This window comes from Antennarius striatus, chromosome 12 (genome assembly GCF_040054535.1).
Source record: "Antennarius striatus isolate MH-2024 chromosome 12, ASM4005453v1, whole genome shotgun sequence".
NCBI classification, from domain to species: Eukaryota; Metazoa; Chordata; class Actinopteri; order Lophiiformes; family Antennariidae; genus Antennarius; species Antennarius striatus.
Window position 1 is genome coordinate 10,912,554 of NC_090787.1, and position 13,555 is coordinate 10,926,108.

Sequence of the window (13,555 nt, forward strand, 5' to 3'; positions counted from 1 at the left end):
GAAGGCTCTAGAGAAGAAATTTTAGTATGTCTGATCAGAAATTTCTAAAACCACTTATCCTTTGCAGGATTGCAGATATCTCCTTGCAGAATGTTCCAAGGTCTGGATTTGAATCAAGTGCTCAACAATATTTTTCCTATAACTGCAAATATTCAGCCAGGTTGCATCACACTTGATGTTACAATACTGAAATGACATTCTTTCCAATTTTATAGAACAAGACAAATAATCATTTAATAGGATGTAATGGGAAAGTAAAGTATGATAAGTTGCAAAACAAATTTATCCCATTTGAGAGCAAGAATTTGTACCTATAAACTAAAAAAAACAGACTTTGATGTGCTTAATACTATAAAAGAATCTGGTCAGAAAGTATTTCACCTTTTGGAGCGTACAAAATTATGTCTAAAAAGGAATCTACACTTGCAAATAATATTCAGCAATTTTTTTTATTTATTTGTTATTTACATGTACAGCATCAATATTTATACTACACAACAAACCGGAGGCCAGATAGTAAGGGAGAATTCAGGCAAACATTTTTGCAAAGAGCATCCAGCAAACAACAAAGAACAGCAGAACTGTACACACACACTCACTCATTCTCATACAATATAATGCATCTACAGCTGTAAACAACCAGGTACTGTACAAAAAATGTGGATCATAATGAAGCTCTTGAAACAGAACCATTTGGTCTCACATTGCATGAAAAAGAAATGAAGCTTTGCGCTGATGGAGATAAGAGGCCTCCTTTTGAAAAAATGTTTTTTTAAAGCTAGTAGTCTGTACTGTCCTTCAAAGACCTGCGGCCACAGCATCACATCACTGTCATTAAAGTCCAAAGCCTGAGTTCATGTCCATGATGAGTCGAAACTGTGCAGGATTCATAGTCTGAGCTACGGCAAGCCTTCTATCACAACCTGCATCGTACATTATAGTGCTGGTGATGGGCCCATACATTGATGGAGTCGTACAGTAGGTCCTTTTTGGTGTGAGTTGATGATGAATCAGTTAGAACCAAACTGACGTCTTTGCTTTGGTCTGATCAAGAGCTGCAAGGAAGAAAGAAATGATGTGAAATTATTATTGTGCAATGTGTGAGAATATACATAAAGTTTATCAAGTGCATTTATTCTGTTGATCTTGTTTTGTGGTATCTACCTGAGTCATATACCTCCAAGGATCCATGGAGGGCTGAGGGGGTCCATGTGACAGAGGTAGTCGTGGCAGGACTGCTGGTGGGGGTGTCCATCTCAGTCTTCACCACCTCGCTGTGTGGAGAACTCCCTGTGTCGGCTGTTGGCTGGCTGTGGGTCCTGATAGTGGGCCGCAGCAGAGGATTAAACCTAGCATCCAACGCTGGGCTGTGCGTCGGGTAGGAGTGAAGCATCGAGTGATGGTGCCGACCGTGGATGTGGGGGTGAGAATGGTAGATGTTGTGGACATTGGGGTAGCCACTTGTGCTCTGTGGGTTCAGGCTATAGGTCCAGTTATCCGAGAAGGTGGCTGGAGGAGGGAGATTTCCCTTTGAGAGCATGTGGTCGGCCCACAGACCTCCATCTGGATGGCTGAATGAAACTGGGCTTGAAGAAAAGTCTGGATGGACTGAAACAGACACAGAGGGGAGGCAAGAACTGGTCTGGGCTGGATAGGTGCTGCTCCACGCCGAGCTGCTCTGACCCTCAGAGAGAGACCCACCATCTGAAACCAACGCATCATTCAGATTTTTAGCTTCATCAACACTTCCACAGAAACAACTCTAGCGCTCACCTTGATGCTCACCTTTCCACGAGCCGGCGGGGGCTGAGGCCAATGATTGAGTCACTCTTATTGGTTTGATCTCACTGTTGAAGGTGCTGGACTGACTGAGCGCTCGGGAGAAGTGCTCGTCTACAACATCACTGATATCACCTTGGAAATAGGTGAACAAAACACACCGGGAGCTCAAGTACTCTGCTTCTGCTGGTTGAGCATCCTTCAGTTCCGATTCAAACGTTGATGGCCGTCCCGATTCGGTTCCTGGAGCTACAGGACCCTGGCCGTGAACATGATCCCTGGAAAGCATGCCTCTAACTCCGACTTGCTGCTGCTGCTCCTGCATTTTATGGCACACATTCAGCCTTCTCTGCAAGAAGAGACAGGACACAACCAGGAATTCATTACACTTTTATTTTCATTTTATTAAAGCTGCGTCGGATGGGGATTTTTTTTATTAATCAATCAATCAAGTTTTATTCATATAGCGCTTAATCATGGCAACAGACATTTCAAAGCGCTTTAACAGACAGAGAAACCCAACTGAACCCTCAAGAGCAAGCATAAGCGACAGTGGTGGGGAAAAACTCCCTCGATGAGGAAGAAACTCCGGGCAGGACCCAGGCTCTTTTGGGCGGCCATCCGCCTCGACCGGTTGGGTGGAAAAGAAATCAAAGGAAGATAAGAACAAGGAAAGAGAAAGAGAGACACAGAGAGTGGCAGATAGGCCAGATAGAGACAGTGTCAATATGCTTAAAGTTATGTTTCCCATTGCTAAAGTCAAGGCACAATTACAGCTGTGTGGATGACTGTATGGCGGCACGGAGGAAGAAAGGAAGCAGGCGTATTATGTGGATGTTGTTGCTGCTAACACTTATCAGAAAGAAATATTCAGTTTCTCTGCGATTATTTTCTCTGATCACGCTTAGTGTTTGTGTGAGAATAGTGGTGTTCTGCATATACTGCATTCAAAAATCTCTTTACCCCTGATCCACATTCCTGAGTGACGGTCTGACTGTCATTACATCACCATTTGACCGCAGGATTAATAGTTCCGTGTCATTACGCCTGACCTACGTTGAATAACGAGAGTAAAGAATGGAATTTAATCATTCAAAACTGAATCTGGAGTCAAGAGGCTTTTTGTCAGTTTGATTGTGGTGCCCGGCCAGCCTCAAAAGTCCGACACATTAAAAAAAATTTTTTTTTGGGAAAAAACATCTATAAATGAAGTAACATGGTAACTTTGAGATATTGCTGCTGTAGTAAAATACATCGGTCAGATCACATTATTCATCTTTTGATATTTCTGTTATTTTCGCACTTGTTATAACAAATTATTGTTTATAAAGTTAAATGCCTTTTACGATCTGAAAACACAGAGATCTATATCCTATATATCTATATACTATATCCTCTACTGAAATTAAAATAAAATACAATAAAAAAAACTTCAGTCTACCAAAAAAAAACAACGCACGGTTGCTGCCTCACCTGTTGCTGCTGGTTATGGTGGTTGAAGTAGGTGGCTTTGTACGCCGCTGTGGGGAGGTAGTGCGCTCCATAGCTTTGGTGGTACATCACATCCAGGCAGCTCATAGCGACAGACCGGAGCGGCTAATGACACAGTCGGAGGAGAGAAACGCGCACGACAGAAGGCGAGGGCGACCCACCGCTCCTGATCCCGAGACTTCAGACGGGCTGTATCCTCCGAGTCATCGGCTCCTCCATATATGGCCAAACGCGCACAATGGCCATGTCGTTCCAGTTTGCATACACACAATGCGTCTCCCGCTGTTCGCTCCACCACCACAAAATGGGACAAAACTGTTTGAGACAAACGCACTGTATCTTGTAAAAGAAGAAGAAGAAAAAAACTTCCCTGACAAGTTTGCACACCGCTTCTGATTGGGTGAGTATTGAGTAGCCTATTACTGGAGAGGAGTTATATTTAGAGAGGGTTGGGGCCATTTGCGCACGCCTACTGGGGAAGGGCCTGTAAGTTGCAGAAAAGTTTAGCAAGCTATTAAGACTCCAGCCACGGGTCTAAGGTTGTATCCCCGTGGCTGGAACTCATTCATTAAAACGAACTTAAGATACTGTAGCTCTTATTTGGACTTTATAGACGACATACCACACCAGGACTGCGTGTCAAAGGGCAGAGACTTTGGGAACGCAGAACAGAAGATTTGGACCAGCAGACATTCTTTCACGCGTATTATTACTATTATTATTATTATTATTATTATTATTATTATTATTATTATTATTAGTTATTTTATTTTCCGAATAGGTTGTTTCAAGTATTCATATGAGTGTCCAGTTGCTTTGGCCATAAAGTTTATAGCCCTGAATGTTTCCTTTCAGACAGTTTCTTCAGTGACTTTTTTCTGTCTGAACTACAGTACAAGGTCATGAAATATTGGAATCAGTATTTGAAGAATTTAAAAAAAGTCCCCACCAGGACTTTTGTTAAAAAAAGAAAATTAACCATGTTGACCATTAAAAGTAGTTCTCCAATTTACACGCTGATCATGAGATATGGTACTTATTCGTATCTACTGTACAGAGACAGAATGTGATCAGGAGGCCTAAGGTTCAGTATCTTGTTTGTATGGAAAGGGATTGTTGACCTTGTTTTGTGAATAACTGCTCTGGAACCACATACAGTTTAAATAATGCAGTCAGAGACTGCAACATCCTGCGACAACCCTGAATTCAAAATTTTACCCTGACCTACTGTCATAAGTCAGGGTAATTTAATAAAAGGCCCATGATCCAACATGTAACTGGTGCATTCTATTTGTCATGAGGTTTCAGAGATGTGTACCTAAAAAGGTATAAAAGTGAAAATGTGACCTTGACCTAGTTTTTCAAGGTCAAGTGTGTGATCTAATTTTCATCCATTGCCTCCCTGAATATAACGCCTTTTGTTTCGTCTTTCTATCTTATCCGGTTTCTGAAATATGTGCAAAATAGGTCATGATAGAACCAAGGCAATCACAGACTGCAACATCCCGCAACACCCCTGAATTCAAAATTTTACCCTGACCTACTTGCATAGGTCAAAGATCAAAGCTAGTGGTCTGACCCACTTTCATAGATCAAAGCACTAGCTTGGATCTAATCACACTGGCCTTCTCCCTCGTCTTTCAATCTTATTTCTGAGTGTACATAAGTTGAAATTTGACCTTGACCTAGTTTTCTCAAGGTCAACGTCATCATCTCATTTTCATCCCCTTTGCTGCCTGAGTAATGTGCTTTTTGTTTCATCTTTTTATCCACAACGGTTGTGAAGATATTTGGTTGACAAATGGACAGACAGACGGACGGACACATGAACACTGACAATTACAATACATCACAGCTTCGCGGAATGTAATGAAGCATGAACAATGTCATCATATTTGAGCAAGTTCCATCACTTAGGATCCAATTTTGGTGTGAATTCTGTAGACAAAAACATCAATTCATTTAAAACACCGACCTTTTGTTGAATGTAAGTAAACACATTTTTGTTCAAATGGGTATAGAATATTATATTTGTTTCAAGCTGATTTCAGGGATCAGAGAGAGAGAAGAGGGGTTGTTCCAGGTCAATTAGAACATTATTTTTTATATCTATATTTACTTCCAGTCTGTCTGAAAACTGTTCATCTCATCTACTGTACTTCTGGTTGCTGAGGGGCCAGGGAAGTACAGGACTTCCTTTACTTTGGTGCGATTTGGTTATGTGACATGCTCAGTGTTACTAGAGTGAAAGTAAATGGGATGACAGGGCATTTCATCAGAGTGATGTGTGTGGACACCAGCTGCTCTTGTGTCTGGTTTTCTGGGTGAATTCTGAACTCTGTGGCAACAATCAGCTGAAACCTGTTGTGTTCATGGTGTGATGGGACATGTTCCACCCATTTCCATCTTTTGTCATGTAAGAAAGTCTACTTTTTGTCAACTAAAACACCATGCTAGTTTGTCAGCTGTGACCTTTCAAGTTAACATTTTATCTACAAAACATTTCTGACTTTACAAGACAATTTACACTGTTATAGACCTAGTGAAAAAACAGTAGAAAAAATAATTATATTTGTATTATGGGAAAATGTTGTGAAACAACCAATAAACTAATAAAAAACAACAACGAAAAATAGCCAATTAGCCAACCAGCAAACAAACATGTATCAAGACAACTGTTGTACTTGGCAGCTATATGCTATTGATTGCCTTTTATGCTTGAGCCCAAACAGACAGTATGATTTTTTTTTGGTCATAAACAGGCTGAAGATACTGTCCTCAAACTCTTAATCCAAATCTTGACAGACTGTCATGTCTGGTTTATCCATTTGTCACTAATGACTGAAGCAGTTGTATGGAAACTAGTCCAAAATACTGGACTTCATCTGCAGCGAAGAGGGAGGCCAGTTGATCAAAGTCTATAGATTTTATTTATTAACTTTATAAATAATACATATTTATACACATATAAATACACATTAATGTTGGGGAAGGAAAGAGAAGGAGTTTTCCAGGGAGTGGTGGTTATGTTTAAGGTTAGATCCAGAGAAGTGAGGGTCTGTGGAAGTAGGATTTATTTCAGGGGTATCTGTATCCTCTTTTTGAGGTTGAAGACAAGCTCCAGATGCTGCTCAACTTCTGCTTTTTAACTATGAGCTCCTCAAAACAAAAACGTGGCATGTTTAATTATGACCTCCTAACACTGTCGGTTGTTTCAGGGAGGTTCTTTGCCTCCCCGAGTGGTCTTATCTAAAGAACATTTAGGAATTCAATTGGGTTTTAACAGAATAGATATTGATTGCCATGTTTTTCCTTATTGTAATAAGCACAAAGACTTTTATGCTTGTTTTTGTCTAATTTTGATTTGTGGTGGGAACTGTGTTCATGTGAGAGACAAGGTTTTAATAGAGTTTGTGAGGAAAAGCAGGTGTTCACTGGTACTTTTTTCATCCCGTAATGGAACTTAAGGGTAAGTGTCTGAAGAGAATACTATTTGAGATTATCTGATAATGGGTATCTGCTGTTTTATTTGCAATGGCAACAACATTCAGCACCAGCTTTTTTATTCTGATCCTTAGACCTCCTCTGAAATAAGTTGCAGGAGCTCACCTGTAATTCAGCATTCTCCTGCTTCAAACGTTGATGTTCCAGGATGCTCTAATCCCTCTCAGAAGCAGTTTTGCATAACATCAAATTATTGTTCCTCCTAGAACTTCCCTGCCTGCTGTGAGTTCCATTCTGCAGAACTCAGCTTTCATTCTCTTTGCTGTCATGCAGAGCTGTCTGTAAAACATCTGTTTATACATTTAGCTAGATAGACAGATATACTTTATTGATCTCAAACTCGGAAATTTGTAGTTTCTTAATGTTTTTTTTTAAATTTCTTATACTTTCATTGAGTGGACAAATCAAATTTTCATACAGCGTTTTTGGTCTTGTAATGTCAGTGTAATGTCTTAGTTCTTGTGCATAGTTTTAACATCCCGCAAAGCGGTGATGTATTGTACTTGTCAGTGTTTGTGTGTTCTTCCGTCTGTCCACCAAATATCTTCAGAAAGATGAAAGAAAAAGCACATTACTTGGGCGGCAAAGGGGATGAAAATGAGATGATGACCTTGACCTTGAGAACACTAGGTCAAGGTCAAATTTAAACTTTTGTACAATTATTTGCACATATCTCAGGAACCGGATAAGACAGAAAGACGAAACAAAAGGCGTTATATTCAAGGATGCAAGGGGATCAAAATTAGATTGAAAACTTGACCTTGAAAAACTATGTGATGTCAAATTTTCACTTTTATACATTTTTAATGCCCAGAACAATATTGTATGTTGTCCTGAGTCTGTGTGCTCCAGTATACTTCTAGCAGTAGTCAACTTAATAATGTGAAATTAAAAGCCAGATACTCAATAGTACAATATAGAATTCATTTCTGCGACCATTATGAAAGTGGGTTAAGGTAAAATTTTGAATTCAGGGGTGAATTCAGGGGTGTCTCGGGATGTAGTCTCTGACTGCCTTGTTATTTGTTTAGATTGTTTTGAGCATGCTCTGCTTTATTTGCAAAATATTTTGGCTAACACTGAATTCTATCTTAGAAGTGTTATTGGTCTACACAACGCCAGTCTCTCATTTGTTTTCCAATAATTAAACCTTAAAAAATCTCATGTTTTAGTAGTATATACCTCATACAGTTTTATGTTTAGTATGAATGGGACACCCTTTTTTCCGGTCAAAAACCAAAGGAGCTGCATCTGTCTTGTCTGCTACCTATCTTGGTGAGGGCACTCTTGAAAAAGAAATTTTTAATTTTAATTAGGCTATTTTCCTGGTTAAATAAACGTCAAATAAGAATAATAAATTATATGAACGTATAATATAATAAAGCATAATATCAGACATGCTGGGTGCTATGTCATTTCAGGGTGATTTCTTATTACTGTTACTGTTGATGATCAATTTCATATCTGTGTGAAGCGCCCTGACCGACAGAGTTGAGCTGTTTGCTCCCACCTGTTGGTGAAGCTCTGACATGACACTTTGCTCTACACAACCTCTGCAGTTAAGACAGATAGTGTAATTTCTATTTTTAGTGATCAGGTTACAAAAGGACTCGGACAAGTGTCTGTCACACAATTACATTATAATAAAGCAATGTAACAGTACTAACAATTTTAAATTATGTTTTTGCCCCACAATGAACAATGCAATATATAGTTTGTCTGAAATAGTTAAAAATAAAAATAAAAATCACAACGAATTGAATTCATGAGGGCATTTTATTGGGAAAACTGTTAAATATGTGGCGAATTGCATTTGGTAGTAACTATTCAAGATTACAGTTCAGTTAAGAGTATGTGGACATTTTCCAAACATCTTTGAGTCAGCAGAGATGCATATTTCTAAAGACACAAGAACCCTTTACAATGGTCAAACCAGTTACAAGGAGACATCAGGATATTGTGCAACCAATTTTATTCACCAAAAATTTTAACACAAAAGGAGACATTTTCCTAACACTAACCTGGAACGTTTTTGTGCTAAATTAATAAGTTCACAGCATGAAAAGAACACCCAAAGGACCATAAAGCATCAACATTTCTACAAGGAAAGTAGTCTGGAAGTAAGAACATACCCCTGGTTTGCCATGAAATTAGATTGGAGAGTCTGCCAAGGAAAAAAACATTTCACTTTTTACAACATTGCAATAAAATTTAGCATTCTTATCCATTATGTAAAAAGTGCTTGATGGATTGCAATGGAAATTTTACAGAAAACTTAAGTTGATTTGGAACTGGTTATTTTGGGCATTAGCTGCTCAGTCTGTTAAGACTTCTTGTCAGGATTTGCAGTTGCTCTTTCTCTCTCCATCTCCTCAGTCAAACCTGGTTCCCAAACCTGGTGTCATTCTTCTTCTCTTCTTCTCTTCTGTCAACTCTCACAGTGCTTGGTGCCAAGTTTTAACTTCACGCCAAGTTACATCTTGGCATGGATTTACTAAATAAAGACGTTTTGAATGTGATAGGAATCAGAATATTTTAATGGTGGTGAGAAAACAAAACAAAAAAAAAACATTTCCAATGACAACTGAACTGCTTTCATATGTGGTCAAATACATTTTACGTGACTTTTTGTAGGTAACTTTTTGCACTGAGCGTTGTTATCTTAATTTTATTAGATATTTTGAATGCACTTCAATGAATGTTTGTGGAAAGGTGGACTCTGAAGAGAAAAGCATATGATTAGAAATTGAGGATTACCTGAAAAATGATATGGATCCAGGATTATTAATAAAAGTACAATGGTACTTTCCAAATACTTTGGTGAGACACCAGGAAGATTTATAATGCATGTCCTGTACCTGTTCTCCAAGCAAGTTACCAGGTCTGATGGGACCCCAGGGTCTACAGCAAATGAATAAGATCCTCACCATTTCCACTCATGTTTCATTCACTTTGATTTCAGAGAGGCAGTGAATTATTCATTTACAAGCTGATGATGCAATTTGCCTAGATGGAAGTGGGGCAGCCTTCAGAGGGAAAAAGACGGCAGGAATTTCAAAATCTTTTGGAAGAGCTTTGACAGTATTTCAATAAACATCGCCAGATAATAAGAGCATAAATCTGACAGAGAAATTCTGACTGTAAAATATTAGTTTTTAAAAAAGGAGCTGCAAGTGAGAAAAACAGTTGATTGCTGATGACCCAGAAGTTTTTGATTCTTTTAAAGACACTAAATAATGAAGAGGCTTTCTCCAGCATTGCTAATTTCCATAAATGTCCTGTATCAAGCAAAATCTTTATAAAAGGGTAGGGTAGGGTTTCTACAGATACAGATATTCAAATGGGTTAAAGGGGATGAGAATGATAATTGTTGAATGAGTTCACACGTTGTTGAGGAAAAAGGTTTTAAAGAATAGTAATATTGACAGCCACTATGTCATCAAATCGACAATTAATTCTACAATGAATAAACCATCATGCATATTCAGTGGGGAAGGATATAACTGATTCGTGCAGAGTCTTGTGTTGTTCATTTTTAGACCGTGTCAGCAGAACAAATTGTGTGCATGTCTGGACCTGAGGACACCCACAGACAAAGAGAATGACTGTAGACTTGTGCAGATCTCCATCTAGTGTTGTCACAGAGGAAATCTGGTCCCCAGTTGTGTTGTAAGTGGGGCACTGGAGCACTCAGAGTGATGCCTAGAGACAGTGCAGGAAGTATCAAAAACATCCAATTTATACTGCTATGATATACTGTACATGTGCAGTCAAATACTCAATTATGAGCACTTGATAGTCCCTATTACAAGAGGAGTTCTCTGACACAGATACTGTCCTTCAGGGGGTTTCCACTCACATCTGGAGCAGCCTGTGCCTCCACTCCTCTGCTCTTTAATGAGCCACTGAGATGATTATTAGGGGATTTTTTTTAGAGGGCGGGGGGATTAAGGAAGGGACAAAAATTTAAATGGATTTAGAGAAGTGTTTGCTTTTCCTGCTGCTCAAAGAGAGAGGGACCCCTCCAGTGTTTCAGATCTAAAGACCTTTTACATGCCTAATAGACTTTCACTACTTTGACTCGTAGACACACTTTAAATGAGTTAGGTTCTTTAGAGGAAGCAGGTTTGGGTAATACAATCGAAGAAACAAACAAAACCAAAAAAACAGGTCACAAGTGTGTGTGTGTGTGTGTGTGCACCAGATTTGAATCCCAGTACCAAAAGAAACAACGTGAAAGGTCCAAGCCTCCCTGATCGGAGAAGATGGATTTGAAAATTAGAAACAATTTTCACATCATGAATACATTATTTTTTCAACCCCACAACGCCCCCCCCCCCCCGCCAAAAAAAAAAAAAAACCTTGACAAATTGACAAATCTGTCTTTGCAAACGTATGCTGCACTCTTTAGGCAGGTGTGAAATAACGCCGTGCGTCCATGATGATATCTCGCATTAAGCAGACTGCAGCATCATGAGTTTTCTGGTGCTGCTGCTTTAATTCTTTAGCTCCATAGAGAGCATGTAGGAACACACACCTGCCTCAGCTGACTCTCCAGATGGCCTGAAGATAATAATGATGACAATAATGAAGAAGAGGATGAAGATGACATACATTTAGGCAAATGAACAACCAGGTTTGCTTGTGTATACAGAAGATTCACAGGCAATCAACGACATGGAATTCACTGAGCTGTGAGAATATGGTTTTTATTCATTTATTCTCAGTAAATCCTATTAACCAACATTTACAGCTTTATTGATGAGGAAAAAAAACTGGTTCTAAACATATTGTCTGTACATTTAAAGGGATAATTTCATGGAGTTGCCAAATTAGTGTGAAGTGAGAGGTGGGGGAGGAGTTCAAACAAAGCCTAATTAAAGAATCATTAGTGCATTTTCAAGTGCATAAAGTGATACAATGTGAGTGTTTATTAAAATTCACTCACTTATGTATTCCAAAAAAATCTCTTCCTGCTGCATAAATCACAAGAAATGCCTGTTCTGTTCTTTAAAACCAGAACAAGTGTCTTAGTGTATAATTAATTTCTCAAGTGAGACACAAAACAAAGTGATGGGATCATTTGCATTGCACCAGTGTGTTTTCTAATGAGAAAAAGTAATTTGTAAGTTAATAGAATGAGATTCTCCCTGTTAAAACAAATGGAAAACTAATGGCTACAAGAGCTTTTTTTTTCTTTTTGTAAAACATAAGCCTTGAAATTATCTCAACTGTCTCAGATAGGCTGTTTTAAGTGTTCTCACTGCATGTCTTATAAATGGAAATGAGAGTTTTAATTGCAAAAAGCAGACAAAGTAAGAAGCTTCCTTCACAGCATGGGTGGTTGTGTGTCTGACAGTGACCAGTGGATATTGGGTTCCCTCAGAGTCAACACACTGACCTCGCTTAAAGAGCAGATAATTACTTGGTCCATTCTCCAGTTTTAACTCATATTGTGCATGTATAAGGATAAATGAAATTATCGCGGTTGCTCGACAGGAATTAATGAGTTGATTGAGACTCAAGGACCTGGTCATGTTGATGGAAAGGATGTTGATGTGTGTACCCTTTGGAGGGTCAAAAGGAGAGCAATTTTCCTTTTAAAAAGAAGCCGGATGTATACTTAAATTTACGGGCTGAAAATTCAATGTTAATTGGAAAAAATAAACTGTTTATGTGTGGGGTTCATGCTTTTAATATGTGTGGAATTAAGCACACAATCCTCTCTGTGACATTTTGTTCTGTTACTTTTCGAAAGTTTGGATGGAAAGTTTCTACATCTGGTTTGTAAAATGACTTGTGGAGAAATGTAATAACTATCCTATTATCTATTATTATCCTATTACTCAATGCTATTGAACAGAAGTAAGATACACAGTAGCATGGTAGAAAAACCTGTCCACCACTGAAAGTGCTAACAATGGGCACATTGCATCACAAATTCTCATATGCTTTGCTTAATAGTGATGTATACTAAATTCCTATGAAATATAATACATCTCCTGTATCTAAACCAACCGCACCTTATTCACATTTAAATATCTAGTATCATTTTAAATACACCCATGCACTTCAGATTAAATGCATATTTCTTAATTACTTGATTAATAAAGCTTGTCCATTTCCTCCATCACACAGCTTCTCAAACCTCTTTCCTACTCCGCAGAGCGAAAGACTCGTCCTACCTTGCCCTTCCAAGTGTAATGACTCTAATTCCCTCATGCTAATGGTGTGTCTGAGCCTCGGCCCCTGCTGGGACCACCAGCCCACTTCTGCTGGCCACAACCTGGCTCCAGGGCGAGGAGGACCGTGGACTGGAGAGACATAAGAGAGGGAGAAAATAGAGAAGGTGGAAGAGTGTTCGACATGCATGATGCATGTAGGATCTCCCTCAGACAGATTGGCCTCCTCAGGCAAAAAAGACCTGTGGATAAAAGAGGGTATCATTGAACCGTGTACCTCACTGAGTGGAACATCTAAAATTGGTGCCAGCAGCAGATTTAAACAATAAAAACTCACTGTTTAACCTTCCTCGCAAAACCATGTCTGTAAGATGGGCATGTTCCTGCCTTCATGTGTTTGTCTGCACTTGTTCATTTTAATAACCCCTGCACCTGCATCTAAATGCTAAAACTGCCTGCTTGTCTTCGGGGGTTGTGTGTACTTCGTTGGAGACTGGTGAGGTTGTGAGTGGCAATGATGATGAGCAAACACTACAGGGGAGAATAATCTCTCATTACCCACAATTCCCTGATGCTCTACTGTGCTGGTAAGCGGGACC

The 13,555-nt window shown here is 39.1% G+C and overlaps 1 protein-coding gene across 1 annotated transcript; it reads right to left on the reverse strand.

The window, feature by feature from the left end:
• Nucleotides 1-430: 430 nt before the first annotated feature.
• Nucleotides 431-3,393, reverse strand: vgll3 (vestigial-like family member 3). The gene is made up of 4 exons (XM_068329260.1): nt 3,253-3,393; nt 1,786-2,128; nt 1,165-1,704; nt 431-1,055 (listed from the first exon to the last, which is right to left on the reverse strand). The coding sequence occupies exons 1-4, from the start codon at nt 3,355-3,357 to the stop codon at nt 1,015-1,017; spliced, it is 1,029 nt and encodes a 342-aa protein (XP_068185361.1). The 5' UTR covers nt 3,358-3,393; the 3' UTR covers nt 431-1,014.
• Nucleotides 3,394-13,555: the final 10,162 nt, after the last annotated feature.

Excerpts from the sequence above, each read along its gene's own strand:
- vgll3 (XM_068329260.1), bottom strand. The coding sequence starts at position 3,357 with ATGAGCTGCCTGGATGTGATGTACCACCAAAGCTATGGAGCGCACTAC. Across the intron at positions 2,129-3,252 it reads ACCATAACCAGCAGCAACAG|AGAAGGCTGAATGTGTGCCA; the intron begins GTGAGGCAGCAA and ends CTCTTCTTGCAG. Across the intron at positions 1,705-1,785 it reads CCCCGCCGGCTCGTGGAAAG|ATGGTGGGTCTCTCTCTGAG; the intron begins GTGAGCATCAAG and ends CGTTGGTTTCAG.